The sequence below is a fragment of the Lissotriton vulgaris genome, chromosome 10 (assembly GCF_964263255.1).
Source record: "Lissotriton vulgaris chromosome 10, aLisVul1.2, whole genome shotgun sequence".
Lineage (NCBI taxonomy): Eukaryota > Metazoa > Chordata > Amphibia > Caudata > Salamandridae > Lissotriton > Lissotriton vulgaris.
The window spans coordinates 298,261,071-298,281,506 of NC_141698.1; the positions used below are offsets into that span (position 1 = coordinate 298,261,071).

At 42.8% G+C, this 20,436-nt stretch overlaps 1 protein-coding gene across 1 annotated transcript in view; it reads right to left on the reverse strand.

Moving 5' to 3' along the window:
• Positions 1-20,436, reverse strand: part of ALS2CL (ALS2 C-terminal like) — a 719,895-nt gene that overhangs the window by 273,579 nt on the left and 425,880 nt on the right. Inside the window, exons 6-7 of the mRNA XM_086941072.1 lie at positions 11,940-12,105; positions 11,063-11,191 (exon numbers count right to left, since the gene is read on the reverse strand). Of these exons, the coding sequence (XP_086797198.1) occupies positions 11,063-11,191; positions 11,940-12,105 (295 nt within the window). The remainder of the gene's footprint in view (positions 1-11,062; positions 11,192-11,939; positions 12,106-20,436) is intronic.

The window sequence follows — 20,436 nt, forward strand, 5'->3', positions numbered from 1 at the left end:
ACAGGAACTCTTTCAATCTCTCACTCTCACATATACTTACTTATATACATCAATTCTCATATATACAAGATTTAAACATATGTAGTTACTCATAAAGACACTAGTGAGAGAGGCATTCACTCTCTAACACACACATATACACACTCATCCACCCATACAATCCTACACAAATGCTGTCTTCAAAACACATACAAACAGTGAGTCAGTCATTGATGCATCTATGTGCTAAGTAACAGCCCCACCAAACCATACAGACACTCATACTGATACTAAAAAAACATGTCATGAGTGATGTAATATGTGATGTCATCAGCAGTGCATTGCACGCGCAAGTTATAGTGAGTCCAACTAACTATAACGTGGGAATTTCAATGGTTGTATATCAGTAAAATTTCCAGCTAACTATAACTGGTGTGAAACCTATGGTTTCTTCAGTGAATATATATATATATATATATATATATATATATATATATATATATATATATATATATATATATATTACCTACTGGCGATAGCCAGTAGGTATATATAGTTAGGATTTTTTCTCTATGGAACTTTTGAAAATTCTATGCCTAATAACTTTGGCGTTTGTGGACGGAATTGGCTGAAATTTTCAGGAAAATGGCACATTTTGTTTCTGAGCAGCTCCTGGAAATTTGGGGGGGTTCGTCAAGGGGGGGCCGAGAAAAAAGGGGGGTCCCAAAACGCGTTTTTCCCATGTTAATTTCCATAGGGCGGTTGGCCTCACTTTTAGCCCGAACGGCTGAATGGATTTCCACGAAACTTGGCAAAATTGTAGGGACTGTTAGCCCGATGTGCCTTTGCTAGGTCTCAATATATGTGCTTCAGTGGATTTTGAGAAATTAACGTTTAAAACAAGATATATATCTGTAACAGCGCTCCGGGTAGCGCTCCGGTTCGCGAACTTTTCGCGTATCGGAACTTTGCGAAGCGAAGCTGATTGGCTCTCCGGTGTCTGTCAACATTCTAAACAGTCCGGAGCGGCCGCCATTTTGTCTCTCGGTAGGATCGAGAGACAAGAGGAGGCCAAAACAAAGGGGGAAATGAAGGAAAGGGGGCAAGGTAGACCCCTTCTGACCCCCTAGGATTGATGAGGGGGATATTATAGAGCCACGCGGGGCCCAAAAAAAAAAAAAAAATTCCGATTTTTTCGCCGTAGAGACGCGTCTTGGTACGCGAACCGGGCAGCTAACCGGGCAGCTAACCCGGCAGCTAACCGGCAGTGTAACGGGAGTCTGAGGAGTAGCTGATTGGCTGTCAACATTGTAAACAGTCCGGAGCGGCCGCCATCTTGTCTCTCGGTAGGATCGAGAGACAAGAGGAGACCAAAACAAAGGGGGAAATGAAGGAAAGAGGGCAAGGTAGACCCCTTCTGACCCCATAGGATTGATGAGGGGGATATTATAAAGCCACGCTGGGCCAAAAAAAAAAAAATCCGATTTTTCGCCGTGGAGACGCGTCTTGGTACGCGAACCGGGCAGCTAACCGGGCAGCTAACCGGGAAGCTAACCGGCAGTGTAACGGGAGTCTGAGGAGAAGCTGATTGGCTGTTATCATTGTAAACAGTCTGGAGCGGCCGCCATCTTGTCTCTCTGTGGGATCGAGAGACAAGAGGTGGAAAAAAAAAAGGTGTAAATGAATGAAAGGGGTAAGGCAGACCCCTCCTGAACCCCTAGGATTGATGAGGGGGCTATTAAAGTTCCCTGCGGGGCAAAAGAAAAATAAATTGCGATTTTTCGCGGTAAAGGTGCTTCCTGGTACGTTAACCGGGCAGCTAACCGGCAGCGTAACGGGAGTCCGACATATTGTGTTTTTTGAACGTTTGTGATATGTGCACGTGTGGATTTTGTCTAATTAAGGTAAAAAAAATATATATATATCTTTAAGCGTGTTCTGGCGCGCTTACGTTTTGGGTTTGGTTTGCGCTGCAGAGACGATACGTCACGGTTATGCGATGCATCATGAGGCGTCTCACGGGCTACGTGATACGTCACTTAATAAAGAATATATTTAACAGCTATAGATATTAGCTTTTAAAAAACCAATGAAATTCACAGAAAAAAACATAGGTTATAGACCATATATAGTTAGGAATTTGCATTTACAAAACCTTGAAAATTCACTGAAAAAACCATAGGTTATAGACCATATATAGTTAGGGATTAGCATTTAAAAAACCTTATTTTATTTGCAAAAAACCATTGAAATTCCATATATAGTTAGTTGCACTAACTATATATCGCGGACCCGCAATCCACTGCTAATGATGTCACATATTACATCATTCATGACATGGTCAGTGACATCACTGATGACATCACTGATGACATCTCAAATGACATCACTGATGACATCACTGATGACATCACTGATGACATCACTGACATCTCATTTGACATTACTGATTACATCACTGATGATCTCATTTATGTGATAATACATCTTCAGACTCTAATATAACCTTAGATACACTCAGTGTAAACAGGTACTCACAGACTGTCACACATCCATGGAGTTACTCACACACCTAGTCAGTCATTCAAAGAATCAATCACATCTCCATTTCCTCAACTATACAGTTATACACACCTTACTTATTCAAACATATAGTAACACATATTTACTCTCTTATACAATCCTTGATACAAGTTCACAATGATTCATACAGCCACTCACACATTCACTGGCTCTTATGTTCAGTTATTTATATATGTCAACTCTCACATGGAGTGTGTTTTACATATGTACTTACTTTGACATGTAGCACTGAGATATCCATTCACTCACCAATATACTCATGCACACAGTCAACTGTCCATACAGCTGTTTCTACATGCACTGTTGAACCCATACACCTAGGGAATCAACTGCTCACACATCTATGCACAGAGTTATACACCTCCCAGCCACCCACACACATACTCAGTCTCCCATACAAATACTTGGGCAACCATTCAATAACCCATATAGTTACTGATATAGCTACTGATTTAAACATGCAGCAGTTTACAGAACAACATAAATAATGATTGCCAAATTAAGACACTTTAATCACTAACCCATACACTCAGTGAGACACACTTAATCATTCTCTCATACAGTCAGTCATGCACCTACTAAATCCTTCATCCAGACACTTATACATCCACTCATTCTTCAATATGTAAGACATATTTTAACTTTACAGAAACATACAGTCACTGGGTGATGTCATCAGTGATGTCATCAGTGATGTCATCAGTGATGTCATTTGAGATGTCATCAGTGATGTCATCAGTGATGTCACTGACCATGTCATGAATGATGTAATATGTGACATCATTAGCAGTGGATTGCGGGTCCGCGATATATAGTTAGTGCAACTAACTATATATGGAATTTCAATGGTTTTGTGCAAATAAAATAAGGTTTTTTAAATGCTAATCCCTAACTATATATGGTCTATAACCTATGGTTTTTTCAGTGAATATATATATATATATATATATATTACCTACTGGCGGTCGCCAGTAGGTAGTTATAGTTAGGATTTTTTTCAATGTTAAATCTCAAAATTCTATTTGGAATAACTTTGGCTTCGGTTGACAAATCTGCCTGAAAATTTCCTCAAAATGGCCTCGCGGCGCCCCGGTCCTTCCCTGAAAGTTTGGGGGGGATTCGTCAAGCGGGGTCCGAGATAAAAGGGGGGTCCCAAAACACGTTTTCCCCATGTTAATTTCCATAGGGTGGTCGATTTCACTTTTAGCTCGAACGGCTGAATGGATTTACACCAAACTTGGCAAAATTGTAGGGACTAGTAGCCCGATGTGCCTTTGCTATGTCTCAAGATATGTGCTCCAGTGGATTTTGAGTAATTTAGGTTAAAAAAAATATATATATCTCTAGGCGCGCCCCGGTACCCGTACCGGGGAGCGCACCGGGCGCGACACGTGACTTGCGCGCGGAAATCTGATTGGCTCTTGGGTGTCTGTAAACATTCTAAACAGTCTGGAGCGGCCGCCATCTTGTGTCTCGGTAAAATCGAGACACAAGAGGTGGCAAAAAACAAAGGGGGGAATTGGCCATAAGGGGGCAGGGTAGACCCCCTCCTGACCCCCTAGGTTTAATGTGGGGGCTAAAATAGGGTCCCGCTGGGCATTTTAAAAAAATATTTTTTTTCGATTTGCGCGGGGGGAGCGCACGGTACGCACACCGGGAAGCGCACCGGGGAGCGAAGTAAGGGGAAAATCCAGGACCATATTTATGAAGGCCTTGCGGTGTAAAAAAATGTGCATCGTTACGCTATATTTAAAAAGTGACGCATCTAGGTAGATGGGTCACTTTTTTAAACCCTGCGCCACATTATACTTGCGTCAGGTATAATGTATGCAGAGGGGGCGCTCCCCCGCAAAAAGCTTGGTAATAGCGACGCAGTGAAATCTATGAGATTTCACTGCGTCACTTTTAGGTTGCTGTTGCGTCAAAATCTTGCGCCTGCCTCACAGCAGGTGTAAGACTGACGCAAGACCATTCACAAGGTGCTTTCCCCATGTGAAAGGACGCATTACTGGAGTTGCGTCACTTTTGTGACGCACTCCAGCAATGCGTTACTTTTGTGTTTACAGATACGTCAGAAATACTGACGTATCTGTAACTCCTTGCGACATGATTCGTCATACATTAATTATGACACATCAGGAATGTTGTAAGGAGTGCGCACAGAAAAGTGACGCATCGCACCAGCGGTGTAAAAAAATGCGCCTCGTTGCGCTATATTTAAAAAGTGACCCATCTAGGTAGATGGGTCACTTTTTAAAACCCTGCACCACATTATACCTGCGTCAGGTATCATGTATGCAGAGGGGGCGTTCCCCCGCAAAAAGCTTCGTAATAGCGACGCAGTGAAATCTATGAGATTTCACTGCGTCACTTTTAGGATGCTGTTGCGTCAAAATCTTGCGCCTGCCTCACAGCAGGTGTAAGACTGACGCAAGACCTTTCACATGGTGCTTTCCCCATGTGAAAGGACGCATTACTGGAGTTGCGTCACTTTTGTGATGCACTCCAGCAATGCGTCACTTTTGTGTTTACAGATACGTCAGAAATACTGACGTATCTGTAACTCCTTGCGACATGATTCGTCATACATTAAATATAACACATCTGGAATGTCGTAAGGAGTGCGCACAGAAAAGTGACGCATCGCACCAGAGGTGTAAAAAAATGCACCTCGTTACGCTATATTTAAAAAGTGACGCATCTAGGTAGATGGGTCACTTTTTAAAACCCTGCGCCACATTATACCTGCGTCAGGTATAATGTATGCAGAGGGGGCGTTCCCCCGCAAAAAGCTTGGTAATAGCGACGCAGTGAAATCTATGAGATTTCACTGCGTCACTTTTAGGATGCTGTTGCGTTAAAATCTTGCGCCTGCCTCACAGCAGGTGTAAGACTGATGCAAGACCTTTCACATGGTGCTTTCCCCATGGGAAAGGACGCATTACTGGAGTTGCGTCACTTTTGTGACGCACTCCAGTAATGCGTCAATTTTGTGTTTACAGATACGTCAGAAATACTGACGTATCTGTAACTCCTTGCGAATTGATTAGTCATAAATTAAATATGACACATCTGGAATGTCATAAGGAGTGCGCCCAGAAAAGTGACGCATCGCTGTTTTCACGTAGCGATGCGTCACTTTTCAGAAATGAGGCCTCTAGTTTATTCACTGTGTCACCTCTACGACCCTATCTTGCGTTAATACGTCCCTTTTGCATACATTACACCTGACGTAGGAATAATGTGGCACAGGGGTTTACAAAGTGACGTATTTACCTAGAAACGCCACTTTGTAAATATGAATAAATAAGGTGCATTTTTTATTGGACTGTTGTGTCACAAAAAGTGATGCTTTGGTGGCGTTAAAGTGACGCATGGCTTCATAAATGAGGCCTTCTGCCTTCAAGTCCAGCAATGCATCTTTTCTTATCCTTCCACACCCCTGTTCCTTTTCAACATTTTCATTGAATATCAACATTCCCCATATTCACTCTTCTCATAACTTTCTTTCCTAACACTCACCTTCTTTCAGTCCTCCTACTTCACTTCCTTTTTCCTCTCATACCTGTCTGTTCTTTCTTACTCATTCTCCTTTCCATTATCAATGCACTCTATTTCACTTACTCTTTTTCATTTTTTTAAGAATATAGCTCTTTGATGAGAATTGGAGGTAGTTCTGAAAAGAACTTTTGGTTTTCTTCTTTTTTCTAAACAGGAACAAAAACAGGGAATGGAAACTGCTCAACAGGAGCAAAAAAAAATGAGGGGTGGGAAGGGCAGCGATGGTTTTCTAATGCTCGAACCATGAGCTGTACACTTTGTTCTCCAAAGGTAAGCAGTTGATTGCAGTATCTGCATCTGAGGGCACCATGGTTAAAAGCAGGTTGAATGTTCGGAACCAGCTCTTGTGATCTCCCCCTCCCAGAAGAAGTTGCTCCTCCGGTTGATGTAGAGGCCCCATCACTGGGAACCTCTTGTGCCAGAGCCCTGACACTTTCCCGGGCAAAATTTTGGGGGTGCTTCCTCTCCACATGCCGGATCATTGTGAAGTTCCCAAAAGAGTACTTTTTTAAAGGGTTACCCCGTGACAGCTCTTCTTTGCAGATCCTGCACTCCACTTTTGGAGCATTCACCTTTTTTTGGCCAGGTGGGATTTAAAAAAAATTCCAAATGAAATGTTACTGAACTTTTCGTTGAGGAGGCTCTTCATTGATGAATTCTGGTTCATCCTCACTGCTGGATTGTCTGGCAGCCATTGTAAAACCAAGAAATATCCAGGAGCAAAAAGGCAGGTCTTGCAGTCACAAAAGTGAAAGAGGAAGTAAGGAAATGGGTGGGGATTTCATTCTTTGTAAAAAAAACTGTTAGCAACCAATGAAAAGTGTTATTTTAAGGTCACATGACCCGACGCGCTTACGCTACGCGCTCCGGAGCGCTTCCGGGTGCACACACGCGGCGTGAACGTAGGCGCTTCCGGGGCGCATACGTGGCGCGAACGTAGGTGCTTCCGGGGGCGTATACGCGGCGCGAACATAGGCGCTTCCGAGGGCGCTTACGTTGCGCGCCGAAGTGACGTCATCATACTTTTACGGAAATGCATAATCATTTTCCTTATAAAAAAAACTCATTTTATTTGTATGGTACAAAATGTTTTGCATTATTATTAACTTTTCATTCATATTTTTTTTCACGAACGAAAGTAGCGCTCTGGGTGCGCTTTCCGGTGAGCTTACTGGTGCGCTTACCGGAAAGCTTACCGGAGAGCTTACCGGATCGTGCACCCAGAGCGCAAAAGGAAAAAATTATATTAAAAAAACTCAAAAATGAATACTTACACAAAACAGCAAATTGTAAAAAATAAAAAGAGGTTAGAAACTCGATATAGAAAGGAATTAGCATTTAAAAAACCAATGAAATTCACTGAAAAAAACATGGGTTTCACACCAGTTATAGTTAGGAATTAGCATTTAAAAAACCTATTAAATTCACTGAAAAAAACATAGGTTTCACACCAGTTATAGTTACCTGGAAATTTTACTGACAAAAAAACATTGAAATTCCCACGTTATAGTTAGTTGGACTCACTATAACTTGCGCGCCTGCAATGCACTGCTGATGACGTCACATATTACATCACTCATGACATGGTCAGTGACCATTTAGCGCTCTTCACATATCCCATAAGCTTGTTGGTGCCAGATGGAGACAGGTCCTATGGCCTATTTGGAGGATGCGAGGCCTGCTCTGTATGGGCATTGGTGGTAGCTGCTTCTGTGAGTATGTTTTGAATAGTGCAAGTAAATTTCTCTAGTCTGGCAAGGGTCTGAGGGGAGTTTTCACTGAAGCCCAAGTTGGATTCCTTTCTGCAGTGCTTGATACCTTTCAGCTGAAATAGGGGAAGGAGCAGGCGATGTCGCTCCTCGGCCAGTTTGGGGCAGCAGCACAATAGGTCAAGCAGCACAATAGGTCCAACCAGGATTCTTTGAAGTATTTACAAAGCCTGCAGGGGATTGCTTCCTATTGGTAGACCCAAGCGGGGTTGAAGTCGGCAATAGACAGGGCTATTAGCCTCATATAGATGATTCTCTTGCGGGCCTGGGCAGAGAGTGAAAGTTGAAAATATGACTGTGCCTACCCTGGGCTGTATGATTTGTCCAGTACCTCTGTCAATGGATTATGTTGAAGACTCTCCATGTCTTGTTCAAATGATGTTAGAACTGTTTGCATATTCACAGCTTTTTTCCATACTAATAGTGGGATGTCTTGCATGTGCAGGCTTCCAGGCCTGATTTTCAGGGTGCTTTTTGGCGTTGCCAGCTGTTGTTACCGTGGGGAACCTACTCCTTTGAAAACTGCCCTCAGATGGTACTTCAGCAAGGACTCGGTGGCCCGCAGGACCCTAAGACAGTATTGGAATAGGTCCCCCTGTCCTGCTAGGTTTGGCCTCCATAGGCCCCGTTCCAGCCGCAATCAAGATCTTCTGGCCTGCCAGGGAGCAAGTAGAGTGGTCTTGTAGGCCTTGATCTGGGAGTTTGTTAGGAAATTATTAAGGCTCCTGGGAAGGCCATGTGGTTGTAAATAAGGGGTGGGATCAATTTGGCTCTTAATAATGTCTGCACAGGCTCCACTGTAGGGCTTTGAAGACGTCTGCTGAGGCACTTTAGTAGATGGATAGCTGTGGCACCCTTCTTTTTAAGATGCCTGAGGTAGACTGCTGCATTGGCCCTTTCCGATAGCCACACACCAAGGTAGTTGTATACTGTTGGTGGAGCCCCACCAAAGTAGATTTGCCATGTGTGTCCCTCGAAAGTTCTGAAATCTTACCCACTCAAGACTCTCTGATTGAGTATGAACATTTTGGAAAAGGTGCAAAATGTTGCTTCTGTTCAGGATATCAAAGGACCCTTTGGAAAAGTAACTCCAGAATAGCACTACTTCATACGTGCTGTGCTGTCAACTGCCATTGAAGAGGGTTGAGTTACTGGCTCCAGCCTGGTTGCTTGCTGTAGATTTGGAGAACTGGGCCCTGGTTGACCTGTTGGCAGGAGGCCTTTTGGATCTAGGATGCTGGCAGGCTTTTCTGCGGTGTTTGAATTCCGAGGCCAGGCTGGCGATGTGATGGAATAGGTGAGAGTCCATGCGTGCCAGACTGGGGCTCTGTTCCCCTGATGTTTCGGAGGAGAAGACTGAGTGTTGGCATCCGCCTTCAGTCAGGATGGCTGCTTGGGCTTCTTGTGATTGGAATCATGCCATGTCACTTCTGAGGCCTGTACAACGGGTGCTTTCATGTTGGGTAGAAGAGACTTTCTTCCTTGGACTTTGCCTCCCTGTTGAGGGTGTTTTTTCTGAGCCATTTTAGAGTTAAAAGATTGGGTATAGCGGTACTTCAGAGCTAACTCTGTTTATCATACTGATGGGCCAGGGTCTGCTCAGTGCAGGTGTCTGATGCCCCACTCTTCTTGCTTTGGCCTTTTTGTGTTGCTTCTGCAACTTTTTCTTGTCCTTATTGGACAGAGGGGGCCAGGTGTTTCCCTGCGCCAGTCAGCACCTCGCTATTAAGCACTACTACAGGTGGAGCTTCAGGGCGGGTACTTACTCCTTGTGGTATGGATTGTAATATTTCCAAGTCTGGTTGAAGTCACAGGACCATGTTCGGTGAGTAGGCTGAGCAGTGAATTTGAGAAATGAGGTGAGCGGTGTCTCTTCGGGGATTATCAACGGATGGACAGGGAATGGCTCTTCTACAATTGTCTGCGATTGGGTGCCATAATTCATAATTCAGGTGGAATCAGTGAGGCTAATCAGACTTGGTGGGAGGCGTGGATGTCAGTGGCGGTGGCGAGGCTGTTGTCCCACTTGTTGTGCATGCCGCACCGGCCTGACGCCACCGCTTCACCACCATGTGGTATGACCATGGTGCTAGCCTTAACTTTCCGCGGCTGCACCTGCACTGGCACCGGCAATCCTTCTTGCACTGGCCAGCTAATGCGCGGTTCAGGTGTTGCCCTAAGATTCGAGTGGGCAACTTCACTCCACTCAAATGGCTGACACGCCCTCCTGGGCAGACGGGCAGACATGCTCTGGCCAAACGCTCCAGCCTGGTGCCAGCCGGGGCTTCGGGGTCTCTGTCAGCTTGGTGTGGTGGCAGAGGATGGAGGCAGAGGATGAAGATTGCTGGGCCCTCCCAGGGCGCGACTGTAGCTGCAACAGGGGGGGGGTGCTGGGGACGGCGCTCTTCGGCGGGCACAACAGTGCAATGCCTCTTGCCCTGCCTCCCTCTGCAGCGAACCGTACCATGCCCTACGGCCTCTCAGGAAGTCAGGAAGCAGGAAGTGCTTAAATGTGTTTTTTAAGTTTAATGGCACCAACTGGTTTTTATTGCTATTTATCCTCAATTTTATAACTTTTTTCATGTTTTTTTTTATTCAGGTCTTTGTGTCTCCTTTGGTAGGGAATCTACAAGTATAGATTTTCCTCTGTGAATAGGCCCCATAGAGTGGAATTTGCTGCTTATTCCCATTGTGTAGTGTGAAGAGGGGCCATGCCACACGAGATGCGAAGCCTTGAGTCAGTCGTCATGACGCCACTGCTCTTCCCCAACAATGGTAATAAATAGTTCTGAATATATGATTTATTCATTGTAATTTTTCATGTACCACTATTTTGACAAAAAGTATCTAACTAAAACCAGGATGCAAGGGTTTAGATTTGTGCAGTATGATGAAACTGAAGACTATTAGGAGAGTTGTTTCCCTGGGTAAAACACCTGTTACATGCACTCTGTGAGGCAGTAAAAAGTGTACTGTGAATGTCAATATTATAGTACAGTGGTTATAAGCTTGAATTTGACCTTCCCACTGTACTAATAAATACATGAATGCGTGTATTAGTGTGGTTGCTCCAATAAGTATTCAGTCACAATTATTTGCATTGTCATGACATGAATAAATGAGTCAACAAAACTTACTTAATTAATTATTTGCAATATGTTTTGACTCACCACAAATTTGTTTCCCAAGGTAGTCCACAGAATTTTGGTCTGGGAAGCCTCATCCAAGGACTGGCTTATATAACTCTGCAATTTCACAAACTGGTTGAGAGCTTCTGTCATTTGCATTTTCTCCATGCTCTGAAAATGAAAGCGTCAAAGTTAGAACATTTTGCACAACTTGATACCTATTTGGAGAAGCACAGTCCTACACTTCAAACTATTTCATCCTTAATAACCGTTCTTGACCTAATTCGCATAAAATAGAAAATCAATTTAGTTTAGAAACCTGTTTGAACAGATTTACTATTTTTTAGGATTTACAAAATGAACCTGCTTTGGAAATCTATGCATGTCATGTTTTTCAATATAGCCTTACAGCCCGCCGCTGAGGGCTATACCGGTTGTTAAAGACCCTTAACCCAGGCTATAACAAGGGTGAGGGCCTTTAGCAACAGGTATAGCCAGAGGTTTATGGGCTATAAGCTATTAGAACATACCACCCACTGAGGATATAATGCTTTAAATTAAAAAGGGGGAAACAGAAAGACAAACATTAGAATGTTGGAGCAGAAGGCTTATACCAGCCATTATAAGCCCAGGATCACTTCACTGTTTACAAAGGAGATCTTAACATTCCAATGTTCTAATGCATATTCCTCCTGCCCTCCTCTTGGGTCGTGTATTTTGATGGGTGTGTTTCTGAGTCTGTCTTTGTGCTGCTGCTACTACACCGCTCCTCCTCCTTTCTAGGTTGTCCATTTGTGTCTTTGTTTCTAACGTCATAAGATGTGGCATATGTTTTTAGGTATCACACTTATTTCTCGAGGGCCTTTGATTAAATGGTTAGTACATACAAGAATCCACACATGCTGTGGTATTACAGTACCTTTCCCATCGGGTCACTGGTCTTAGTGAGGAGGAGGGAATACTCATCAACGTGGTTTCTGAAGGGTTCATGGAGGACGCGTTGCAGGGTGACAGGTATGGCGGGCTCTCCTCTGGAGTCCGCCAGGAACGTCTTCAGTGTCTTCTTGTGTGCTTTCCAGTGAGAGCTACGAATGTGAAAGCCCAAAAAAGGAATTAACATTTATCAACGGATCAGTGATTTTGAGAACGTGAATAAAACATGCAACAGCAGGAATTCAACCTTCAAATTATTTTCATGTGCAGCCCCCTCTTTACTTTTCAGAAAAATTTCCGCACTGAATGTGCACAATCCACCTACTGTATGAATGTAATCTTGTGTTTTTTAAACACTGTAAATGATGTGATGCTAGTCCTCTCTGTATTATATTCAGCAGTCTCCCTGTATGCAAACATCTACATAAATATGTATGATTCCATAGGTAGTACTCAAGGATCAGAAAATAGAAGGGATGCTGGCAGCAGCGATAGTGCGGCCTAATTTCACCTATAACATAAAGGTATTGGAAGTGGTAGTACCTGTAGCATTGAAGCTGTGTGTTCCAAGAACAGGTCTTTGAGGTTTGATGCGGACCCAGATTGGTCTCTGTCCAGGACCAGGTTCGGTCTGCCTTATTTATCAATAAGGCCCTGGGTGGGCTGTGATGACTGTGTCTTTCCTTACTAAGTCCCAAGTGGAACCGGGTGCCACCAGGAATTCATGGGTCCAAGTCTCAAGGTAGTCTGCCAGGTCAAAGCGGATATCAAATCCATCCCAGCCCCTGATTGTCATCGACCCTAATCCACGGGCCACAATGCACTTCCAGACAAAGAAGCAAACCACTCACCAGATAAATTGCTCAATGTCTCAGTAGAGAACGTTTATTCAGATCCAGTGTCCAAATGATGGTGAGGTGGAGGCAGGGTTCAATTACTGAGATGGACTGGGACTGTGTAGGTCAATACCATGTGTATTTTTGGGCCCAGGAGAATTAGAAGGGACATCTGACCGTGGAGGACAGGACACCACCAACTAGACCCCAGTACACAGGACCTGTTGCATATTCCTGTAACTCCAGACCGATAACCCTTTTTTTCCAGCTCCTTGGTTCGCGTAGGTGTCAGTCCACTCACAGTGCCAGGGTGCTCCCTGCTTTTGCCACAATGATTTAATCACAGTCCCCTGGAGCACAGGGTGCATACCATCCCCATGCAGCACCGGGGGAGACCAGAACCTGAGTGAGTCTCGGCCACCCCCACCCTGGTCTACAGCAGTATATGCTTGTATCCATTGGACCATAGCCGCAGCCACAACAGGGGGCCCACAGGCTACTTCAGCAAGCTTATGGCACCTCCAGGGGGCTAATCGAGCTGTTCATGCATGGATCTATGATGGATATTGGTAGAGGTGTTGGCAGAGATAAGCAAAAAAGGGCCCAGCCACCGTCTGCCTCATTCTTAATCTTTTTTATTTTTATTTTTATTGAAGCCAGAAATTTTTCACATAGACATAAGATCAATGCATCATTAAACCATCAAAAAAGATCTCCTTTAGGGCAAATACACCAAAAATTATTAATACATTAATAATACACACAGCAAGGATCAATAAATGCATTTACACAATAATAAAATCCAAGACCACAACCCTACCTACTTAAGCATCATAAAAACAGTCTCCCAACCCTGTTTTAATCAAAATAAATATCCCATACCTTGTTGAATTTCTTAGTACCTCCCACCCATAATGCAAAAATACGTTCACTTTTCTTAACTATTCTCATCTTATGATCCCATTCCAAAACAGAGGGAATCAAATCTGTTCGCCATTTTTGCAATAAAAGCGACCTAGCTACTGCCATTGCTATATATAAGAATGTTATCATTGGATCCATGAAAGGAAGATCAGGATCAAACCCAAAAAGAATTAATTTGTCATTCACAGGCAATTGAATGTCACATTCATACTCCAAATAGCTAAATAGATCTATCCAAAACTTGTGCATTTTGGGACAACTTAACATAATATGAGACCAATTAGCTAATGGATAATTCATACAGCAAAAAAGATTGGTTGGCATACATGTTTGATAGATAGTTAGGAGTTCAATACAATAACCATTTGCTAAAAAACAACATCCTTCGCCAATTCGCCCCTCTCAATGTGCTAAAGTTAAGTTTATTAATAGTTGACCAAATATGAGATGACATCTCTAAATTTTCATGATCCGACCATTTTTTAATTGCCTTTGGCTCAAGATCTACTCCCTTGACTGAGGCTAGGTATTTCTTCCAGGCGCCTAGTTTTTTATCCGATGCCCCTCACTAGTAGTTCATCAACCAACTGGCTCCGTTCAACCATATGAGAAACATCTATTTCTGTAAAAAATGTATACAATATACTGTATGAACGTAGCAAAATAAAATCATTAAAAATCAATTGCGACATTTCAGCTACAGTTACCCATTTCCCATCTTTCAAAAAATCCCAAACTTTTACGAATCCGGCCGCTGCCCATTTTGACGCAAGATATACTGATTGTTTAACCCCACCCCCCAGAGGCAGGATCCCTTCTAACAATGTAGATGAATTAATTACAGGAATAGAGTACCTTTTGAAGAATGCCTGTCGTCTTTTAAAGAAACAGTGAAGGCACTTATGACGAACAAGTTTCGGGGATCTAAAAATCAACAAGGGGGAATGAATTTGACTGTCTTTACACATGAAATTCATAAAACTATTGCAAAAGAAGTTTGATTGCGGTAAAAATTTAAATGTAGATAAATATTGTGCAAAATACGCATGGTAATAATCCCTAAGATTTGGAAGAGCTAACCCTCCCTGATCCAGATCTTCATGTAAAGTGCTTAGTGGTGTAGGGGGTGTATTTTTTGCCCAGATGAAGGCTGTAAACATAGACTCTACCTCAGTGAAAAAAGAATCTGATAAAGTGCATGGAATAGTTGAAAAAAGAAAATTAAATAACGGAAGAACAGACATTTGAATTAAGGCCACTCGCCCCAAAATAGAAAGGGGGAGCAAGCACCACCGAGAAAACAAACCCTGAACTTTCCTAAGAAGAGGAGCAAAATTCAATTGATATAAATCGCTGACAGATTCAGTAAAAAGTACCCTAAGGTATCTTTTTGTATTAGTATTAACAGAGGTGTGAATATCAGGGTGCAGATCTGAAGCTACCCTCCCGCATTGCAAAACTACGGTCTTCCCTTTATTAATACAATAGCCACCTAAGGCCTCAAAGTCTTCAAAAAGGTGGAAGAATTTGGCTTGGACCTCTATTTTTGGTTTAATTATAAGCATGATGTCATCTGCGTACAATTTCAATTTTGGAATTGATGGAATTGGGGGACAAATATCAGCACAATTCCTAATTGCTATCGCCAAGGGCTCAATGAAAAAGGCAAATAGAACTGGCGATAAAGGGCACCCTTGTCTTGTGCCTCATTTAATTCTAAGTGTCCCTGCCACAGCCGTATTAATAACTACATTGGCTACAGCATCAGCATAAAGATTACGGATCAAAGATATAATCTGCAATGGAATACCGAAATGCTGCAAGATTGTAAACAATGTCTCCCATACCACGAGGTCCAAAGCCTTCTCAGCATCCAATAATAAAACTAAAGCTGGTATCCTCTGTGTGTCGAAATAATCCAAAGACTCTTTCAAAAAGTGAGTATTAGTAACTAATTGTCTGCCAACGATAAAACCATTTTGATCCGAATGGATCAATTTTGCCGCATGCTGATTAAACCTGAGTGACAGAAGCTTGGTGACAATTTTGTAATCAGAGTTTAGCAGCGATATTGGGCGATAAGAGTTAGGACCCCTGCTATTCTTGCCCTTCTTCACAAAGCACACTATGTTCCCTTGTCAAAAGGATTCTGGAACTACCCCTCCTTCTAACATAAAATTAACCAATTGAAGGAAAAATCTGAAAATGAGCCAAGAAAAACTTTAAAAATTCTGATGGGAGCCCATCCTGACCACAGGCCTTACCATTAGGCAAATTCTTGACAACATCCACCAATTCTTTCATAGAAAAGGGATTAGCCATAGATAGTTTCTCAGTTTCTGAGAGTATTGGTGGTCGATTGTCATAGAGAATTTTTTCCAATAATAGACCATCCACCTGTCTGAAGCTTACCATAAATGCACTCGTAGTGATTGAGCATTATTTCCCCAATTTTCACCGGGTTCTCTATACACGAGGCAGTCAAGGGGCAAGTTAATGCTTTAATTTGATTCGCTGCCGCCTGCTCCCTGGCCTGCCACGCCAGGAGTCTGCCCGTGAAATTGCTCTCCTCATATGTCTTCTGCATATACTGTTGATGAACAGTTGCACTTTGAGTATAATAAGCAGACCTTAGTTTATGTTTGGCCTGTACGAGCTGGCTTTTGTTAGAAACAGAGGGATTATGCAAAAAGGCCTCGTGGAATGCTTGAATCTTATATTCCACATTTTTCATATCCGCCCTAACTTTTTTTGAAATTGCTGCATCCTATCCAATAATTAACCCACGATTAAAGGCCTTCAGTGAATCCCAGACTACATTTATTTAAGCAGACTGATTATTCCGAATTAGAAATTCTTCAATCTCTGACCCCATAGATTTCACCCAGTCCTCATCATTGAAATATTGTTTATTTAATATCCAACTCTTCGGGAGTCTAACACCAACCCACAAGTCTAACTCCAGTGCCAGCATTGCGTGATCAGAAAATCCGTTACAAAATAATTTTTTCTGGAAAAAATGTAAACACTGGGAAACCCCCAAAAAATCAATGCCAGATGAAGAACGAAACCGACCTGACCAATATGTATACTTAACTTTCAAAGGGAATACTGTTCGCCAGGGTTCATGAAGATCTAAAATTACTCCATAGTTTTGCAAAACCATAAAAGACTTAGGTTTCGTCTGTCTTTTCCCTTGCACCAAAGAATCTAATTGAGGATTCATCAGAATGTTAAAATCCCCCCCTACAATTCTGTCACCAGGAACCTGAATCAAAATTGACACAACTCCTCATAGGCTTTAGGACTGCCTTCCACTGGTGCGTAAAAACTAATAAATGTTAACGGTCTATATCTTTCTCTAAATGAACATGTAACCCAACACCAATGCCCCTGTTGATCTTTACCAAAATTAACATGGTCAGCTTGTAGATTTTTACTCAGAAATATGGCAGTCCCTCTATGAGAGGCAGAGGACGAGAAAAATACCCTATCAGCTGCCTAAGATCTAAATATGGGAAATTCTGGAAGTTTAACGGTCGGAATATGGGTTCTTCCAAGAGAATTACCCTCAGATTTTCCGTTTTTAACCACATTTCAGTTGCATGCCTTTTTTTGTGATTATTCAGACCGTTAACATTAAATGAGAGTACTTTCAATAATTGCTTATTAGCCATAAGCAAAGCAAAAGCAAAACCAAGACTTTGACTCACCCACCATCTTACCTAGAGTCATTTTAGTCAATAGATGCATATAATCAACACAAACTTGAAAAATAACAGGCTTCGTCTTCCCCCTTGTTATGCTGTGAACCCCCCGAAAAGTGGACCTTCTTCCCTCCACCACACCCGCCACTTCTCCCTCCCCTTATTAATCCCGGGTGTCGTGTAATTACACCCCGGTGATCCTGCCCCAACCTACCCAGCATTGTGACCTACTACGTAACACCTTGATGATTAAACCTAACTTTCTTTTTTTTTTGTCCCCTATTTATCTTCATAACAATAGGGAGTACAACATTTCTTTTACCCTAAGGAACTAACATTTTTTCTAAATCTCTATTTTATCCTCATAATAACCATAATAATTCAAGTAGCGTATCTTTTAGTCCTTCGGAACTTGTGAGTTCTCTCTTAGAAACTCCTGAACCTCAATTACGTCAGTAAACATACAAAACTTCCCCTTTACAAGGACTCTCAACTTAGATTGCTGAGCAATTGTAGCTTGTGCTCCATTCGCTTTAAATAAATGAAGAATTTTAACAAACTCCTTCCTTCGATGCGCCGCTGCAGCCGTCATGTCTGAAAAAAGTTGGCACTTAGTTGTGTCATTTACTGCGAACTGCCGCTGCTGAATCGCATTCGTTAGAACTGTTTCCTTTACACGGAAATCAGCGAAATGTATCAGAATGGTACGAGGCAGCCTAGAATTCGGGAATGGATGAGCTGGCACACGATGAGCCCTAGTGATCGTAAGATCGCCTTGAAATACGGGGATAACTTTTTGTTTAATGAAAGTGTTCACCCATTGCAGGGTTTGGGAACCTTCCAGACCTTCTGGAACACCTACTATCCAGAAGTTAGATCTTCAGGAATGGTTCTCCAACTCTTCCACTTTATTCTCAAGCGTATGCTTGCTTTTAGCTACTGCTTTGACTTCTCGCATAATTGTAGATAACTGGTCCTCTAAGACAGAGAGCCTTTCTTCTGCCTCCTGGAGCTTTTTTGGAAGGGTGGCCATTGTGGTTTTGATCTTCTCTAATCGTGAATTGAGCGAGGCCAATTCCGCTTTCTGAGTTTATTTCAGGTCGCGTACCTCCTCCAGGATTAGATTTAGCATATCTTTAATGCTCATTTAAAAGCCACCCACTGACTCTGACTCTAGATTAGAGAAGGACCAGCAGACTTTGCAGCTGGAGAGAACACACCTTGTCCAAGCTCCTCCTGTTGAAGGGGTATTGACTGGGCCAAAGTAATGACCTAGGGTATCCATGTACTATGTGGAATATTAACATTTGCAGCCTGAATAGAAACTTGCACAATTTCGGAGGCGACTATATTTGCTGCGGGCATTGCACTCTGAACAGAGAGTGAAGCAGAAGCTTCATCGTGGAGAATCAATCCTGGCAAGCTTTCCAAATCAATAATGTCGTCAGAATTTAGAATAGCTTGTTCATTACCCGCTCTAGGCGCAGCTAATCCTATTTCTGATACTCCGTCCCCCTCTATGGATCCTATCATCCCAGAAAGTTCCTTGGTAATCTGTATGTTCAGACCAGAGCCAGGAGAGGGGGATTGCGGAGTTATTTTTTTTGTAAACAATGAGAATTGTTTAACTTTTTTCATGGTGCCTGCCTTTTTTTGCGCCTCCAATTCGCCTTCTTCTCGCAGCCGCAGTGCAAAGCTTGGAGTAGTTTTCTCTTTGCTGGATACCCCCACTGCTGGGGTTAGCTGCCCTCTAGCTGCTATAGCTGCTGCTGCAGAGGATCCGTCCTCCCCTTCAGAGCTTTCAAATGCAGAATCAAGGCCATGTGGGGAAGGGGCATTTTCCATCCCCGCTAAGCGAGCTGCCTTTTTCGCCTCTTTTCACCTCCTTAGCTTGGAGTCTCTTAAACTCAATCCCCCAGAATGCAGTTGAAACTCTGGCTGCACTAGTTGAAGAGAATTCAGTGACTGCTCGAACGCTGGGGGATGGAAGCTTACCCACAGCGTAGAAGCACAATCACCGATGTCCAAATGTCCAAGCCTCACTCCCTCGGCTGCCAAGCCGCCAAAATCACCAAGCCAAGCCGCCGCTGACTATCTATCATCGCCAGCCGCCAGGACGAAATGGCCACTCGAGAAAGACACCGCAACCTGCTACAGAGCACCACTACCATGGAGGCGTTATTGTAGAAATCCTTCAGAACCCCAGTGAAGTCCAGCTTAGCCCCTCCTCACTTTGCTTTGCCTCGCCTCTTTTGCCATTTCCAGGGGCCGATATTTTCCCCACTAGCTGCGTGTTCTTTATTCTGAATGCACCCCTACTCAGCGCTATATAACTGCTTTAATGTCACTTTTACTGCTGTTTATCTGCCGTTTATCTCGCGGCTCACAGGGCATAAGAAAATGCAAGAAAAAAGCTACTTGCCGGAATTCCAGGCCTCAGACCTCTTCTTTTCACTGGCAGGTTAAGATTAAGCAGATGGAAATGCCGGCGCTTTAGCCCAGGGCCTCGTAGAACAGAAGCAATGTCTGTAGCGCTTCAAAGAAAACTGCTGCAACAGGTTATGCTCAGATAAAATTAAATAGGGAACTAAGAAGAAAGTAGAAGGGTATGCTTGTAACTGTTTTTGAGTTTTGATCCTTAACAAGTGCATTTATAGTCTCTTGTTTGACACTATCTGTTTGCAGTCATAACTCAAATGGTCATAGATTGTTTTCTCTTTGTAACTTGTTTCCATTAGACTGGTGAGAAATATATTAATTCTTGTTGAAGGAAAAGATAGGAAACCCATTTGTTACGTTCTATCTGATTTAACAAGTGAAATCTTTCATGACCTACTTTATAATATTGTGTGTGAGGTCATGAGCAGTGCCTAATAACACTGAAATGTGCAAGTTGTGGTTAGGAGCACAATCATTAGATTGCACATCATCCATGCAAACCATAATTCAAACACTAATAAGAATGTGTATTACCTTAAAATGTTTATAGCAATAAATAATAACATCTTAAAGTGAT